General features: G+C 47.4%; 1 protein-coding gene and 1 long non-coding RNA gene across 4 annotated transcripts in view; one reads left to right on the top strand and one right to left on the bottom strand.

Annotated features, from left to right (window-relative positions):
• The window catches only part of PDZRN3 (PDZ domain containing ring finger 3), a 216293-nt gene extending 202878 nt beyond the window's left edge, over window positions 1–13415 (top strand). For all 3 annotated transcript variants that reach the window (XM_033925873.1, XM_033925875.1, XM_033925874.1), the window contains 4 exons: window positions 3447–3509; window positions 5511–5612; window positions 8270–8386; window positions 11127–13415. In XM_033925873.1, the coding sequence (XP_033781764.1) occupies window positions 3447–3509; window positions 5511–5612; window positions 8270–8386; window positions 11127–12680 (1836 nt within the window). In that variant the 3' untranslated portion in view covers window positions 12681–13415. The remainder of the gene's footprint in view (window positions 1–3446; window positions 3510–5510; window positions 5613–8269; window positions 8387–11126) is intronic.
• Window positions 1–18376, bottom strand: part of LOC117351104 — a 219694-nt gene that overhangs the window by 121165 nt on the left and 80153 nt on the right. The gene's annotated exons all lie outside the window — the stretch shown is intronic.

Below are 18376 nucleotides of genomic sequence, written 5' to 3'. Positions count from 1 at the left end.
CCCTGTCCCTCCTCTCCTCCAGAGTATACATATTTAGGTCTTCCAGTCTCTTCTCATACTTCTTACCATTTTCATCGCCTTCTTCTGGCCCGCTTCGTCTTTTTATATCCTTCACCAGATATAACCTCCAAAACTGAACACAATACTCCAAGTGCGGTCTCACCAACGACCTATACAGGGGCATCAACATCTTCCTTCTTAGAAACATAGAAACATAGAAATTGACGGCAGAAAAGGGCCACAGCCCATCGAGTCTGCCCATACCAATGACCCACTCCCTGACTTCTACTCCCCTATAGATCCCACGTGAATATCCCATTTCCTCTTGAAATCCAACACGCTGCTGGCCTCAATCACCTGCTGAGGCAGCTCGTTCCAATGATCGACCACCCTTTCGGTGAAGAAATACTTCCTAGCATCACCTTGAAACTTCCCTCCCCTGATTTTCAGCGAGTGCCCTCTGGTTACCGAGGGCCCTGTAAGACTGAAGATATCATCTTTCACCTCTATATGCCCTGTGATATACTTAAAGGTCTCAATCATGTCCCCCCTCTCTCTTCGCTCCTCCAGTGAGTACATCCGCAATTTTTTTAACCTTTCCTCATACGTGAGATCCCTGAGCCCCAAGACCATCCTGGTAGCCATACGCTGAACCGACTCAACTCTCAACACATCTTTCCGGTAGTGCGGTCTCCAGAATTGAACACAATACTCGAGATGGGGTCTCACCATGGATCTGTACAGTGGCATTATGAATTCAGGTTTTCTGCTGACAAAACCCCTCCGGATGCAGCCCATCATTTGTCTTGCCCTGGACGAAGCCTTCTCCACCTGATTGGCAGCCTTCATATCATCGCTAATGATCACTCCTAAATCACGTTCCACCGTGGTCCTGGACAAGGTTTCACCATTTAGTGAGTAAGTTCTTCTGCTGGTTATTCCTTTTTCTATATAGCCTAGCATCTTTCTAGCTAAAATCACTGCCTTAGCACACTGTTTAGATGCCTTTAGATCCTCAGACATAATCACTCCACGGTCCCTCTCTCCATCAGTGCTTATCAGCCTATCACCTCCCAGTACATATGGTTCCCTCAGATTACTACCCCCCAAATGCATCACTCTGCACTTCTTCACATTGAATTTTAGTTGCCAGATGTTAGACCATTCTTCTAACTTTTTCAGATCCTTTTTCATGTTTTCCACTCCCTCTGGGGCGTCCACTCTTGTTACAAATCTTGGTATCATCTGCAAAAAGGCTAATCTTACCTTCTAACCCTTCAGCAATGTCACTCACAAACATATTAAACATAATCGATCCCAGCACTGATCCCTGAGGCACTCCACCTTTCCCTCCTCCGAGCAAATTTCATTAACCACCACCCTCTGGCATCTGTCCGTCAACTAGCTTCTAATCCAGTTCACCACTTTGGGCCCTAACTTCAGCCCAAGGAGTTTGTTTAAGAGCTTCCTATAAGGAATCGTATCAAAGGCTTTGCTGAAATCTAAGTAAATTACATCTAGCACACATCCTTGATCCAATTCTCTGGTCACCCAATCAAAGAATTCAATCAGATTCATTTGGCACGATTTACTTTTAGTAAATCCATGTTGCCTCGGATCTTGTAATCCATTAAATTCTAAGAAATTCACTATCCTTTCCTTCAGCAATGTTTCCATTATTTTTCCAATAACTGAAGTGAGGCTTACTGGCCTGTAGTTTCCCGCTTCATCTCTGCAACCACGTTGGTGAAGAGGGACCACATCTGCTCTTCTTCAATCCCACGGAACCTCTCCCGTCTCTAAAGATTTATTGAACAAATCTTTAAGAGGACCTGCCAGAACCTCTCGGAACTCCCTCAATATCCTGGGATGGATCCCGTCCGGTCCTATAGCTTTGTCCACCTTCAGTTTTTCAAGTTGTTCATAAACACTTTCTTCTGTGAATGGTGTGGAATCCATTCTCAGGTGTAACTTTGCTCACCAATCGCAGCCCTTTGCCATGTTTTTCTTCTGTGAATACCGAACAGAAATATTTGTTTAGCACATTTGCTTTGTCCTCATCATCTTTCAGCCACATAATTCCATTTTTTGTCTTTCTCCTTTCACTAATATACCTGGAAAAAAATTTTGTCTCCCTTTTTTATATTTATAGCCATTTGCTCTTCCACTTTCGCCAGACTTATCTCTCTCTCTTGACTTCTTTTAGTTTCATCCAATATTCCTTTCTGTACTCCTCTTCTTGAGTTTTTTTATATTTCACGAACACCAATTCTTTTGCCTTTATTTTTTCCGCCACTAGTTTGGAGAATCATATCGGTTTTCTTTTTCTCTTATTTTTATTTATTTTCTTCACATAAAAGTAGCTCTTTTTATTGCACCTTTCAGCTTGGATCGCTGTTTTTCCACGTCTCTTATGTCTTCCCATCCAATAAGCTCTTTCTTCAGGTACTCTCCCATGCTACTAAAGTTAGTACATTTGAAATCCAGGACTTTGAGTTTTGTGTGGCCATCCTCACTTTGGCTGCTATATCTAACCAAACCGTATGATGATCGCTACTTCTCAGGTGGGCCCCCACTTGGACATTAGAGACACTTTCTCCATTTGTAAGCACCAGACCCAGTATCGCTTTTTCCCTCATGGGTTCCGTCACCATTTGACTGAGCAGAGCCCCTTGAAATGCATCCATGATCTTCCTACTTCTTTCCGATTCTGCAGACAGGGAACTTTCCACAACAGCACCTCCTCTTTCTTTCCCAACTTTTGTATATCTGTAATCAGATCTTCGCTGCGATTGAGTCGGAGGTCTGTAGACAACACCCAAGTGGATAGAAGTTCCATCTTCTCTTTTCAAAACAATCCAGATCGCTTCTTCCTTTCCCCAGGCCCCCTGCATTTCAGTCGCTTGGATATCTGTCTTTACATGGAGAGCTACTCCTCTACCTTTTCGTCCATCTCTGTCCTTCCTAAAAAGATTATAGCACGGTATGTAATGTCACGGTATGTTAGCGTCACATCCATGATAGCAACAATATCCAAGTTTGCCTCTGTTATCAGGGCTTGCAGATCCTGATTTTTGTGGTCGTTTGCGGTCACCGCTTTCCAGCTACTATTCCTCAACAATCTCAATTTTTGTATCGTTTTTAATTTTTTTTGTAAAATAAAATAAAATTTTTATTATCCAGGTTGACGTGGATGAGCCATTGTCCATACCTCGATGTCCTTTTTGGGATCTGCTGGGTACTAGTGACCTGGATGGAGATGAAAGGTTGAGCTCAACAGACCTCGGTCCGACCTAGCATTGCTTTCCTTGTGTTCTTTTTCTGGGACGTCCACTGTAGAAGTTTAATAGCGGATGATCTGGTTCTACTGTATGCAAATTGACAATGTTGTCTTTATTGGGCCAGATCGGCATTAACGGTACTATAAAATCTTTTTCCTCTACTAGATTGATCCAAACAGCATTGCCGCTAAGGACGGCCGCATCCGAGAGGGAGACCGTATTATCCAGGTACTTTTCTCTAAACTTGATGAAGACATGTACAGGCAGTGGACTAGAGAGGATGAGAGGCACCTGTGGCAGTGGCACCCCTCCCCTGTCCTGTTCTCTGCTCCCCCCCGGCTCCTTTCCCGTGCCCCCTGATGCACACATCCCTTCCCTACCATGTACCTCTTTCAACTTCCCCAGCGAGAGCAGCAACGCCAGTTTGCTGCCTGCATTGGCGTCGGCTCCCCCTCTGATGTCACTTCCTAGGCACGGGACCCATAAGTGGCATCGGGAAGGAGAACCGACGCTGGCACAAGCAGCAGTTTGGTGTTGCTGCTCGCGACGGCGAATAGATAGAGGTACGGTGGGGGGAGGGAAGTGAAGGCGTGTGCGGCAGGGGGAAGAGTGGGAAGGAGCGGGGAGGCAGAGAGGAGGAGGGTTGTTGGTGCTCCCACCAAGATGGCCCCTGGGGCGGACTGCCCCCCCTCCCCCGTCTTTACTCCGCCACTGCAAACAGCTAAAGTTCAACCAGAATAAAATAGTAAGAATTTTCTTATGTACACTTCCCCCTTCCCATTCGCGGTTTCGGCAATCGCGATTTCACCCCAGTTTAGCCTTCCCCCCGGCGTCCCGGCCTTACCTGGTGGTCTAGCGGGCTTTCGGGGCAGAAGCGATCGTCCTACGCTCCTGCCCCGTGTAGATCGCCAATAGGAAATGGCTTTGGGGAGTTCCCGTCGTAGTCTCGAGAGACTACGGGAACTCACGGCAATCATTTCCTATTGGCGATCTGCACGGGGCAGGAGCGTAGGAAGATCGCTCCTGCCCCGAAAGCCCGCTAGACCACCAGGTAAGGCCGGGATGCCGGGGGGAAAGCAGGAGGGAGGCGGGGGTGGGTCAGAGCCGTACCAGAAGATATTCGCGGTCCGGCTCTGCCCCTATCCCCCGCGAATTCGGAGGGAGAAGTGTAAACACAGACTTAGAAAAATAAAATAGTTACTGATGATAGTTAATAACACAACTGATTTGTCAGCTTTTGACATCTAGAGACCTGACCTTCCCCCACCCCCAATAGAAATGTATCTTTGTAATAACACAACTGATTTGTCAGCTTTTGACATCTACAGAGACCTGACCTCCCCCCACCCCCAATAGAAATGATTTGCAGGTTTTAACATCTACAGAGACCTGACCTTCCCCCACCCCCAATAGAAACGTATCTTTGTAATAACACAACTGGTTTGTCAGCTTTTGACGTCTACAGAGACCTGACTTCCCCCCACCCTCAATAGAAACGCAACTTTGTCATTCTCTAATTTTAGGGAGCAAGGGGGAGGGGGAATTAAGTAAACAGTGCTCAAAAATTGGCATCGGAAAAAAATCTGCATTAAGGCCGGATTCTATAAAAATCGTCTAACTCCAAGACGCCATTCGGCATAGTTGTCAATCAACCACTAGGAGCTGTTTATAGAATTGCGCCTAGCGGTACCTAAGCATTTTTAAGCATTAAAATCCTTAGGCGCATTCCATTTACGCCAGGGTTTTCTTGGCACCTACCAGCACCTAAGTCAAACCATGCCTAAAGTCTACCCAGAATCCGCCCCTGACCACACATACCTCAAAGGTTGGAGGCAGCTGCTCACTCCAAGAATGTTAAAGAGGTATGGTGGAAGGGACACACGTGAGTGGCAGGGGGAAAGGGGCACCACCACCCCGGGTGTCTCTCACCCTTGCTAAGCCACTGCTGGGACAGGAGCCCTGTGCCTGGGCTCTTGATAGAAACTCTGCAGTCGTGGACCCAAGTCTGGCCACTAGGTGTCAGCATTATAGGATGACTCCCTCCCCATTCCCCACCAACACCGCTTGTGTCTGCTCCATCCCCGGTCCCGTCTGACCACAGGAACAAAAACTTTAGCTAGGTATTGAACTCGGGTCTCGCTACATGGCCCCCCCAAAATGCATGTTTTTAAGCTGAGCTGCTTTCTTTTACTCCAAAGTAACGTTCTTCATTGGAAATTTACTTTTCAGATTAATGGTATAGAAGTACAAAACCGGGAGGAAGCAGTAGCCCTTCTTACAAGGGAAGACAGCAAGAATATCTCTTTACTTGTTGCAAGGCCAGAAATTCAGGTAAGTTTATCTCTGAGGTTAAGAAATTAACCCCCCCTCTCCCTTTTAGAAAGGCATGGTAGCAGCTGCCACGTGGCAAACACTCCAACGCCCATTGAATCCCTATGGGTGTCACAGCGATAGCCACGGCCCGCCGCAATAATCACCTTTGTAAGAGAGGCAGTGTTGGAAAGAAAGCAAAATCCTTTCTCGTCTCAGGGAAGCTTGAACATGACAATATTCTAGTCAATTATAGTCTGGAACGCTGATTTTCGCTGTCAGAATTTACACAACTTTTGACCCATCCGCTCAGCTACTTCCATGAAGCCTCCTGCAGCCCCTCCCACCACTATCCCGCTCCTTGGACCACTGGGGGCATGTTTTGTAGCACCTGAATAGTGAATTTTGGTAATAAAGGTTCCATACATTTATAATTGCTACAATACTTCTAACATATAAGCTTTGCAAATGAACCATTTGCCCCGAGGCCAGCATTCAAAGGCTTTGAGAGCTGAGTTCCTACATTGGCCACTTTGAAAATAGTAGAATAGTGCTTAGCATTTTTGAGGGAGAGGGCGCCAATTCTTTTAGGCACTTTATATAGAATCTAAATGCATATTAAATTGATTTTAGGTGCACTTGCTTAATTTTAAGATGCCTTACGCTGGAATGTGCACTAATGAACGCACATGGCTAGCAAAAGAGTCTGCAAGACTGAATTCAATGGTTGACTGTTTGGGAAATTTGCAAAGCTAGATCTATAAGAAAAGGTTAGATAAGTTCCTGCTGGACCAGAACATACACAGGTAAGGCTAGACTCTAGTAGGGCACTGGTCTTTGACCCGAGGAACGCCGCGTGAGCGAATTGCTGGGCACGATGGACCACTGGTTTGACCCAGCAGCGGCAAATCTTATGTTCTCCAATTTTCTCATTTGTACATCTCTACGATTTCTACCGACAGAATTAGGGTTACCCGATGTTCAGGAAAACCCAGAGATGTCCTCTTTAGAGGACTTTCCAAAGCCCAGCAGTTTGTCCGGGGTTTGAAAAGCCCCGACGAGCTCCGGCCGCCTCGGGAGGGCATCTGAGCACGTGCGGATGATGACGCACACATCCGTGCATGCCCCAGGCCCTCCAGACGCAGCCGGAGCTTGTCGGAGAAGAAGAGAGGAGGTTTATGGGGGCGGGGCGGGGCTGGAGGCTGAACTGGGAGGGGCTGGTGCAGAACGAAGCAAAGCCAAAGGCAGAACTGGGCAGAGGGGCAGGGCCGCGTGTCCGGATTTTTGCTGCCCAAAAATGGTAACCGTAGACAGAATGATATGACAGAAGGACCTCATTTGTCAGCATAAGTCTGGCCTAGGAAGTGACGGAGGTTTGGGGAGTTTTACTCGGATATTTGCAAGGCAATCTGATATGCCATTAAAAATTACATCTAGGAAGGAATTTAGGATGGGGGTGTTTCATTTGTGGCTTGCATTTTGAGTTGTGAAAAGCACTGCATGGAAATTTGGGGGGGGGGAAAATAAAAGAGTTCTTCATGGTAAAATGTCCTTGATAGATACATGTAAAGAACACACTTTGACCTGTAGAAAGGCGGTAAAGTACATCTTTTACATAAATATAAACACCAGAGACCTCCGTCCTCCCTCTCCAAATTATGATGCGATTGCTCCTTTCCATGTTTTGCAGCTCCATCTTGGACTAACATATAATGTCAAAAGGCCCAAAATCTGGACCCGTGGCCACGTCCCCCCCCCCCAGGCCTCCCAGTTCCATCCCAGCCCCACCCCTTTAATCTGTTTGTGTGTTGGAACGGCATCCGCGCTGATGCGACGCCATGAAGTTGCAAGCATGCGCTCATGGGACACGATGGCATTGCGCATGGGGTGTGGGACGTTCGTGGATGCTATCCCGACATCGAAAGCTTTTCAAAACTCAGACAAAAGTGCCAGGTTTCGAAAAGCCGTCCAGGGAAATCTGGAAACCTAACCCTACCACGACAACAAGAGGGCATCCGTGGAAAATTAGGGTAGGGAAACTACGAGCTGACACCAGGAAATTCTTTTTCACAGAAAGGGTGGTTGATCGCTGGAATAGTCTTCCACTGCATGTGATCGAGGCCAGCAGCGTGCCTGATTTTAAGGCCAAATGGGATCGTCACGAGGGATCTATTCACAGGGCAAAGGAAGAGGAGGGATCTATTCACAGGGCAAAGGAAGAGGAGGGATCTATTCACAGGGCAAAGGAAGAGGAGGGATCTATTCACAGGGCAAAGGAAGAGGAGGGATCTATTCACAGGGCAAAGGAAGAGGAGGGATCTATTCACAGGGCAAAGGAAGAGGAGGGATCTATTCACAGGGCAAAGGAAGAGGAGGGATCTATTCACAGGGCGAAGGTAGGGGAGGGACATTAGGGTGGGCAGACTAGATGGGCCTTGGCCCTTATCTGCCGTCTATTTCTATGTTTCTATGTACCAAAATATGTGTTAGTATTCTGACTTCTTTTATCACTGAGGTGAAAACAGATTGGAACTCCCCCTCCACCCCCCCCCCCCAGGCATTCAGGATTCATTCCCTGAGATATTGGCCAGTTCCCGGTTGCTCCTTAACTGGTACTAAAGGAGGAAGCCAGGCTTTGTTCGTTTGACGAGATTTTGTCTTGATTCATTGTCACACAGCTGGATGAGGGATGGATGGACGATGACAGAAACGATTTCCTCGACGAGCTGCACATAGACATGCTGGAAGAGCAACACCATCAGGCGATGCAATTTACTGCCGGCATGCGTCAGCAGGTAAGAGGATTTGCCGGTTCGTAGACAACCCCGCGAAAGACAAAGGCGCGTGCCGACAGCGCCAAAGAAAATTACAGTTTTTAGGGGCTCCGACGGGGGTTTTTGTTGGGGAGCCCCCCAGTTTACTTAATAGAGATCGCGCCGGCGTTTTGGGGGGGTTGTAACCCTCCATATTTTACTGTAAACTTAACTTTTTCCCTAAAAGCGGGGAAAAAGTGAAGTTTTCAGTAAAATGTGGGGGGATTACAACCCCCCACACACCCCACAACGCGAGGCGATCTCTATTAAGTAAAGTGGCACGCCCCCCTCCCCGTCGGAGCCGTAAAAACAGTAATTTTCTGTGGCGCGCACTTCCGCGCTGCGCTCAATTGTCTGCGCGCGCCTTTGTCCCGGCGCGCTTTTGACCTGACACCAGATTTGCCGACACCGGGTTGTCAACACGCTCTGTCCTATTAGGTCTTCCGATGTGGAATATGCACTTACCGGATTATTTTAATGAAACTCTGAATCCGTCAGGATTAGTTTGGGCTATGTAAAGGCTGGACTGCCCCCCTACTCTGGCTCAGGCTGAAGGACACTGCAGAGCAGAAGGCAGCTTTGAGTCCACAGACTGCCAGAGGGAAGGCAGCTGCTGCCACAATCACCCCTACCAGCCATAATGCGAAGGCAGTGTATCGCTAATGTGTGCCTCCAGAGATTTCAGGTGTGCCCTGGCACATTGGGGAGCAGGAGAGGCACTGGCCGACTGACTACAGGGCGTGCCTCTCGTGGCGAGAGGCATGTCCTGTAGACAATCAGCTGGCATCTCTCTGGCCCTCTTCCCTGCTGGCGTCTCAGGGCCTTCGCGCGTGCACAGCCGTCGACATGATGACATCACATGCCGTGACGTCATCACGGCTACGTCCACGCACCTCCGGATGCTTCGAGCCACGGCCACTACGTTTAGTGTGCAGCGGCTCGAGAAAGTTTGCTAAGGGATCATTGCGGAAGACTTGTCCCCCAGCCTTTAGGGCAGGGGTGCTCAAAGTCAGTCCTCGAGGTCCACAACCCAGTTGGGGGGTTTCAGGATTTCCACAATAAATATGCACGAGGACTATTTGCATAGAACGGAGGCAGTGCGTGCAGACTGATCTCATGCATATTTATTGTATAACCAAAAACTATATAAAAGAGGGTTTTCAATCAAAATTTCACTTCCCGTTTAACCAATACTATTGTTATTAATTCACTCTTATGTCATGTTTCATGACATTATAAAATCATCTATTGATTCATTAATAAATACATGTGCCATATTCGTTGGGGGAATCCAGAAGACCTGACCGGGTTGAACACTGACATTGAGCACCCTTGCCTTAGGGCAGGGGTGTCAAAGTCCCTCCTCGAGGGCCGGAATCCAGTCGGGTTTTCTGGATTTCCCCAATGAATATGCATTGAAAGCAGTGCATGCAAATAGATCTCCTGCAGATTCATTGGGGAAATCCTGAAAACCCAACTGGATTCTGGCCCTCGAGGACCGACTTTGACACCTGTGCCTTAGGGTCTGGTGAAAAATTCAGACCCCCCCCCCCCAGGGGGAGGGAAGGAATTGGGATTGAAAAGGTAAATATTAAATCCCGGCAACTGCAGGATCTGCAGGGCAAGGAAGATGCCCTGTGGATCAATTTGGAAAGAGGGAATGGTGAATATATTTACATTGGTGTGATATACAGGCCTCCTTCATCGACGGAAGAAGTAGATAGAGATTAAATAGTAGACATTCAGAATAGATCTAAAAAAGGAGAAGTCGGATGCTGGACGTTGATTGGGATATCCCTATTGCAGGGTCTTCTAGAAGTAGGGAGACCCTGGATTCTCCACAAGGAGAACTGTTCCAGCAGTTGGTAATGGAACCTACGCGGGATGGGGGGGGTCATACTGGACTTAGTGCTTACAAACGGGGAAATGCAATCGACACAGCAGCACAAAAACAGGCCGACGATCGTTTCATGGCCATCCAGGCTATCGATTCGCCCTGAAGCAGTGGTTATTGGCCATCAAATGATCGTCGGCCTGTTTTTGTGATCAGTGGCTCTTTATACCACTATTTATTCTTGGCTATTTTTTTTTTATGCTCCCACCTGCCAGCATTTAACTTTCGCGAAAGTTGTTTTGTCTAAAGGCTGGAAGAGTGCGGGGTAAAACCTCTCCGTTGATCCGAGGCTTTTCTTTCGTTTAAGTGCTATACTTGTGTCTGTGGCATATACGGTGGCTCTGCACTGGAGTGACATTTTGTGCTGCTGTGTCGATTGTATTTTCCTCCAGTCCTCTTTTTTTTTTTTTGTTGCTAAAATTGGATTTAGACATCATATTGAAAATGCCCTTCTAAATCGACCCCTGATGCAGCCTGATGGTGAAACAAAGTTAGGTTGTCTCTCACAAGGATTCTTAATTCAAAAAAACACAGCTTTATGTGTTTGTGGGGTTTCTGTTTTGTTTTGTGCACAAACACATATTTTTTTCATATTTGGACCCTAGTTATACATTTCCAGGCTCATCTCCTAGTGTGATTTAGTCCACAGTCCACCCACATCTTCATTACTGTGCTAAATAAAATTAAAACTGTGACTTTAGGGTCCTTCGAAGCCAAATACGTATTATTCTTCATTGTAGCTAAACTTTTACGCTGCTTTTCATGTACGGCCATTTTGTTCCCACTTCAGTTGTAAAACAACCCTTTTTTTCTCTCATTTGTTCTTAGAAAAAACTTGAAGAAGATGGCGGTACTACAGATACAGCCACGATTCTGTCTAACCAGCACGAGAAGGACAGCGGCGTGGGGCGCACAGACGAGAGCACTCGGAATGACGAAAGTTCGGAGCAGGAAAATTTAGCCGATGACCACACCACTTCCACGAACGCTCTGGGAAGCCAGCAAAAGCCGATGTACAGTCAGGACACGCTAGAGAGCGGAGAGATGCAGTTCAGCAACGAGTCTTTCATCTCGGCCGACTGTATGGATGTGGATTTCCTTGGCATCCCGGTGGACGAGTGCGAGAGATTTCGCGAGCTGTTGGAGCTGAAGTGCCAAGTGCGGGGGGCCAATCAAGGCAGCCCGTGCTTCCAGAGCAACCCCGCAGATACTCATAAAAGCGACCAGGAGAGCGTCGACCGGGAGTTAGAAATGTTGAACGAAGAGCTTCAGAACATCGAACTGGAATGCCTGAACATTGTCCGGGCTCACAAAATGCAGCAGCTCAGAGAGCAATACAGGGAGTCGTGGATGTTGCACAACAGCGGGTTCCGGAACTATAACACGAGCATCGACGTCCGCAGGCACGAGCTCTCGGACATTACGGAGCTGCCGGAGAAATCGGACAAAGACAGCTCGAGCGCCTACAACACCGGAGAAAGTTGCCGCAGCACCCCTCTGACTCTGGAAACGTCCCCAGATAATTCTCTGCGCAGAGCAACGGAAGCTGTTAGCTGCCCGAGCGGCGAGGGAGCAGCTGGCGCTCAGCTGGTCCACAGCCCTTCCCAGACAGGTTTACCCCCTAACCCTGAGAGTCGGGACGCTAATCCTGCCAAACACCCTTCTGCGAAAGAGTCTGGCCTTAGCAAGCAAATGGAATGTCAGGAAAAGGGAACGACGGAAGCGAACAAAAATTCCCCCAAAGTAGCTGCCTCTTTGACGACCCCTTACCCTCATTCACCCTATAAGCATGCCCATATTCCTGCCCACGCCAAGCATTATCAGAGCTACATGCAGCTAATTCAGCAAAAATCCGCCGTGGAATATGCCCAGAGCCAAATGAGTCTGGTGAGCACGTGCAAAGATCTGAGCGCGCCCAACCCTCTGGAGCCGCGGATGGAGTGGAAAGTGAAAGTGAGGAGCGACGGGACCCGGTACATCACCAAAAGGCCCGTGAGGGACCGTCTGCTGCGAGAACGCGCCCTGAGAATCAAGGAGGAGCGCAGCGGGATGACCACGGACGACGACGCAGCCAGCGAGATGAAGCTGGGCCGCTACTGGAGCAAGGAGGAGCGGAAGCAGCACGTGCGCCGGGCCACGGAGCAGCGGAGGCGGCGCGAGTTCATGATCCAGAGCCGGCTGGACTGCTTGAAAGAGCAGCAAGGCGCCGAAGACAAGCGAGAGATGAACATCATCGACCTCAGCCACAAAAAGATGATGAAGAAAAGGAACAAAAAAATCTTCGATAACTGGATGACAATCCAAGAGTTGTTGACCCACGGCACAAAATCTCCCGACGGGACCAGGGTGTACAACTCCCTCCTGTCAGTGACTACGGTATAGTTGCAGTCCCCGGCTATTTGTAAATAAAAAGACAAAATCTACCAGTGAGGTAGAAATTCCTGCCTCATTAAATGTGGCACGCTTTTTGTACATATATAAGATTTTTAAAATACAGTCTTTGTGTAAATGATCTGAAATACTTAAATATCCAACTTTGGGTGTCCAGAACTCGCTATTTGAATTGGAGATGACGAGTCGGCCATCCTAATTATTCAATGCAATATTATTACCGTAAGCAGAGCTTTTTTGAAAGTATTGTTTTTTACCTGTTACCTTTTACATAAAGCTTTTTAAAAGCCCAGAGCATCCTAAACATAGTTTGCACAAATAGTATATACCACAAAACCAGTTGCCAATATGAAAAGTATTTTTTATCACCTTGCGTTTTGTAATCTTACTCAGCCGTGTGTGCTTTTCCATACGGTCCTCTGCCCTTTATATTTACTGTGGGACTTCCTGCAGTCCGCGAATGATTTGCAAAAGATTTGGTTTCACTTGTAATATCAAAACTTGTATCAACAGACTTTATAAGGATCAACATTTAAACTATTTTTTTTTTTTTTTTCCTTTTTGCTATTTCTGTAAATAAAATTTATCCAGTGCAGGATACACTGTTCCGTCACTTTAAAGGAACTCAGAGCATGTGTGCAAACATCCGACTGTTTTCATTGAATTTGCATGTACAGAAAATTTGTTTATAAGATTAAAAAAAAAAAGAATAACAAAAAAAAAAAATGTATAATTTGAGAATATCGCTAAACGATTGCTTTGGTGGTTTTGTGTTGAATTTTAAATAAGCAATTTCTTCCCCAGTTGCAAATAGGTTCAAACAGAATGAGCAATTAAGATAAGGGGGGGAAAACAAATTAATTTTTATATCCATTAAGGTTTGATAGTAAAGCATGGGCCTGGTGGACGCATGCACCAGCCTTCCAACGGAGGTGGTGGAGACGAGGACAGTATCTGGATTCAAGAAAACATGGGACGCACACAGAGGGAATGGAAGAGGTTGTAGAACTGAACTGGCGATGGTTCTATGTTTTTCCTGTGGCTTCCTGTGGATGGCTAGTCCAGGGGTGGGCAACTCCGGTCCTCGAGGGCCGGAATCCAGCCGGGTTTTCAGGATTTCCCCAATGAATATGCATTAAAAGCAGTGCATGCGCATAGATCTCGTGCATGTTCATTGGGGAAATCCTGAAAACCCGACTGGATTGCGGCCCTCAAGGAGGGACTTTGAGATCCCTGCTGTAGAACATTAACACACACACACACACCCTTTTTCTAAGCCGCGGTTTCTGCCGCAGCTCCGGCTAAATGCTGCTGCATATCGCAGTTAGCACCAAACCCAGCTATGCAGGGGGCGGAGTCAGCCCTAGGCACTTAAGCGCTGATATTCAGCTGTTAAGCAGCCAGGTTTATCATCTAAATCAGTGGTCTCCAACTCCAAGCCTTTGCAGGGCCACATTTTAGATTTGGAGGTACTTGGAGGGCCTCAGAAAAAAAGTTAATGTAATTTCATATAAATACACACAATATAATCTTATTCACACATAATGGTTAACCACAAAATTAAACCACACAAAGCACACTGTATGCTTCTCAATATTCATTCCTACCAGAACACAGATGGCCCCCTATGGCCAGGGGTGGGCAATTCCGGTCCTCGACAGCCGGAGCCAGGTCAGGTTTTCAGGATCTCCACCATGAATATGTACGAGACGGATTTGCATGCACTGCCTCCTTGAGATGCAAATCTATCTCACGCGTATTTATTGTGGAGATCCTGAAAACCTGACCTGGCTCCGGCTCTCGAGGCCCGGAATTGCCCACCCCTGCCTTGTGCAAATACGGGACCAAAAACTAAAAGTACTAATATATACAAACTAAACCCTAAGATTCAGAGAGAAAGAAACAAATGCATTTCTTCCTGAGCAGTGCAAAATATGGTGTCAGGTGAAAAGCGCGCCGGGACAAAGGCGCGCGCAGACAATTGAGCACAGTGCGGAGGCGTGCGCCGAAGAAAATTACTGTTTTTATGGCTCCGACGGGGGGACGTGGGGGGGAACTCCCCCACTTTACTTAATAGAGATCGCGCCGCGTTGTGGGGGTGTTGTGGGGTGTGTTTTTAGGGAAAAAGTTAAGTTTACAGTAAAATGTGGAGGGTTACAACCCCCCACACCCCCCACAATGCCGGCACGATATCTATTAAGTAACTCCCCGTCGGAGCCCCTAAAAACTGTAATTTTCTTCGGCGCGCACCTCCATCTTGCGCTCAGTTGTCAGCGCGCGCCTTTGTCTTTCGCCGAGTTGTCTATGAACCCAAAATATAGGCAGCAGATGTAAATTCTCAAATTTGACACAATTCAATCACTAAATTGAAAATAAAATCATTCCCCCCCTACCTTTGTCGTCTCCCGCCCTCCAGCGGGTGTCTTACCTTCTGGCCGGCTCCCACCTGGCCGTTTTATGCGGTCCGATGCCCCCGGTGGGATCTTGTGGCCGGCTCCCGCCTCCTCACAGCCGCAGTATGCCCGAAGCCGCGTGCAGAGGCTCCTCGCGCGTCCTGTGCCTGCAGCGGAAGCCTTCTCTCCCCTTAAGCCTTACCTGGTGGTCTAGCGGGTTTTCGGGGCAGGAGCGATCTTCCCACGCTCCTGCCCCGTAAATGGCTCGAGAGACGACGGGTGCTCAAGGCAGCCATTTCCTGTGAGCGATCTGCACGGGGCAGGAGCGTGGGAAGATCTTAAGGGGGGGGGCATTTCAGGGCTTAAAATAGCCAGGGGAAGCGGAGGCTAAGGGCAGAACCGGCCCGAATATTATTCGCGGTTTTTTTAATATTCACGGGCCGGCTCTGCCCCTAACCCCCGCGAATACGGAGGGGGAAGTGTAATTGCATATTCCACATCTGTATGGAAAAATCCCAGTTCGTAACTGTACGTCTGTATTACTCATATCGAAACAGAAAAATGAAGGTGCAAGGCCCTGACAAAATAAGCTTTTCTTTTGTTGAATGAACATTATCATCTATGCACACAGTCTGGCAAACCCTGGCGCACACCATCCGGATTGTACTGCTTTAGTAACTGCTCGCTATTAAGTTCCGGTAGAATCAGTTTAAAAGGTAATTGTTCTCAATTTGCTTCAAATAAGCCCTTGCTCAAACCCTCAAAAGCACCCTGCTGTAAGAGAGAGCTGAAAAATGAGTCACGAGACCCTGACGGCTGATCAAATCTAAAGTATGCAAATGGATTCTTCATTTAGCTTAAATTTTGAATGTGTCTGTTCCCCACCCCCCCCCTCTTTCCCCACAAGCTTTAGAACTGTGCAAATAAGACAGGTTGACGGCATGTTAAGATTTCATTCTGTGGACTGAAGCCCCTAACCACGTCTCGGGGGGGGGGGGAAGCTCTGCTGTCTTAAATCCTAGTGAAAATGTGAGGAAGAGGGTCAAACAGAGCAGAGAGACTATAAGAAGAAGCAGGGTCAATAAAGAGAAACTGGATTTTGCTTGGGTTCTCTGACAAGGTCACTGCGTTTGTCTCCAAGACCACACACCATTTTAGTAGCCTTCCTCTGGACCGACTCCATCCTTTTCATATCTTTTTGAAGGTGCCACCTCCAGAATTGTACACAATATTCTAAAAGAGGTCTCACCAGAGTCTTATACAGGGGCATCAATACCACCTTTTTCCTATTGGCTATACCTCTTCCCTATGCACCCTAGCATCCTTCTAGCTTTCAAAGTCACCTTTTCAACCTGTTTGGCCACCTTAAGATCATCACATACGATCCCACCCCAAGTCCCGCTCTTCCGTCGTGCACATAAGTTCTCCACCTCTCTAAACTGTACCGTTCCCTTGGGTTTTTGCAGCCCAAATGCATGACCTTGCATTTCTTAGCATTAAATTTTAGCTGCCAAATTTCAGACCAGTCTTCAAGCTTCACCAGGTCTTTCTTCATGAGATCCCACGGCCATAGGTCTGGATTTTAGTTCCAGAAAATCTGGTAACCCTGCCCTGGGCAGTCTCTCCCATCCCCACCAGTATGAGCAACATGCCTAGGTGATCCAGGTCTGCCACAACAGTGGCGACATGTCAACCTTGCTTGGGCTTCAGAGTGCCACCACCGTAGCTCACCCAAAAGCCAAAATATGCCTGGACCCAAGGATTTTGGATAAAGGATCTTGTACCTGGACTGAATTTGCTCTACCTGGAGCTCAGATTTTGAATGGTTTCAGTTATATCATTGTCTAGCAAAGGCGGGAATTTTTATCAACGGACCAGCCGTCTCTGCCAGCATTGTGTACACTCATCTTTGCTGGGAATCTTTTAGCCTCTAAATTTTAAGACGTTTTGCTCTCATCCCAACCTGATTGTGTGACCAGAACCATTAAGTTATGGACAGGGGAACTGCACTGTTCGCGCCTCCCGAGGCGGGCCTACCAGCCAATTGGAAGCTTCCTGCATGCAGCGCTCCAGGAACCTTCCGATGTAACTTTTTACATATATCCTTCTTTGACCTATTCCTTGGAGACTCCATTGTCCCATCCCCACTGCGTGTTTTCATTTTGCTGATTTTGTGGTGTTTTCTACCGGGTTGCTGGAGCCTAACGCATCCTGCCGTAAAAGTATGTCACGGAAATGGACTTTAAGCCGTATTCTATAAATGGCACGCCACTCAGAGAATAGTCCTTTGTGCAAATTTATTCAATGCCAGCTTTTTTTCAGCACCATTTACTGAATCTAGTCCTGTACGTGAGCGGTGTCCTTTCCGACCCAGAACACCCCCCAAAATAGCCACGTTTCATTTGGGTCCTAACCGCTGATTTTCAGCGGAGATACCGGGTAAACGCTGCTGAAAATTAGTGAATAGCGGTCAGCAGATAGTTAAATGATTTTGAATATCGGCCAGAAAGTTGCTGGGAAAAAGAAAATGCCTTTAGAACATAAGAACAGTCTTTACAGAGGCCAATCCAGGTCACTAGTACCCAGCAAGAACTCAGATAGCAACATTTCATGCTACCAATCCAGGGCAGCACAGAAAAATAACCCAAATATTCCACAGTGAGATTGGAATCCCCAACAAACCAAAGAAGACGTTGGAATTGATGTTCTTGATGCAAATATGACATACATCCTCATAAAATTACACATACATCCACATTGGGGGGGGGGAAAAATGTCAAAAATGTTTCTTGAATATCGGTGGAATACAAGTTTCAAGTTTATTCCATAATTGATATATCGATTCATAGACAACGGCGCGAAAGACAAAAGCACGCGCTGACAATTGAGCGCAGTGCGGAGATGCACGCCGCACAAAATTACAGTTTTTAGGGGCTCTGACGGGGGGTTTTGTTGGGGAACCCCCCCAGTTTACTTAATAGACATCGCGCCGGCGTTATGGAGGGTTTGGGGGGTTGTAACCCTCCACATTTTTCTGTAAACTGAACTTTTTCCCTAAAAACAGGGGAAAAGTTAAGTTTCCAATAAAATGTGGGGGGTTACAACCCCCCACACCCCCCACAACGCGGCACGATATCTATTAAGTAAAGTGGGGGGGTTCCCCCCCCACGCCCCCCGTCGGAGCCCTAAAAACAGTAATTTAGAGCGGCGCGCGCCTCCGCGCTGCGCTCAATTGTCTGGGCACGCCTTTGTCCCGGCGCGCTTTTGACCTGACACCGATATATCATCTATCAA

The sequence above is a fragment of the Geotrypetes seraphini genome, chromosome 17, assembly GCF_902459505.1.
Source record: "Geotrypetes seraphini chromosome 17, aGeoSer1.1, whole genome shotgun sequence".
NCBI classification, from domain to species: domain Eukaryota; kingdom Metazoa; phylum Chordata; class Amphibia; order Gymnophiona; family Dermophiidae; genus Geotrypetes; species Geotrypetes seraphini.
Note: the sequence above shows the minus strand (reverse complement) of the source record. Positions and strands in the feature narration are given on the sequence as shown.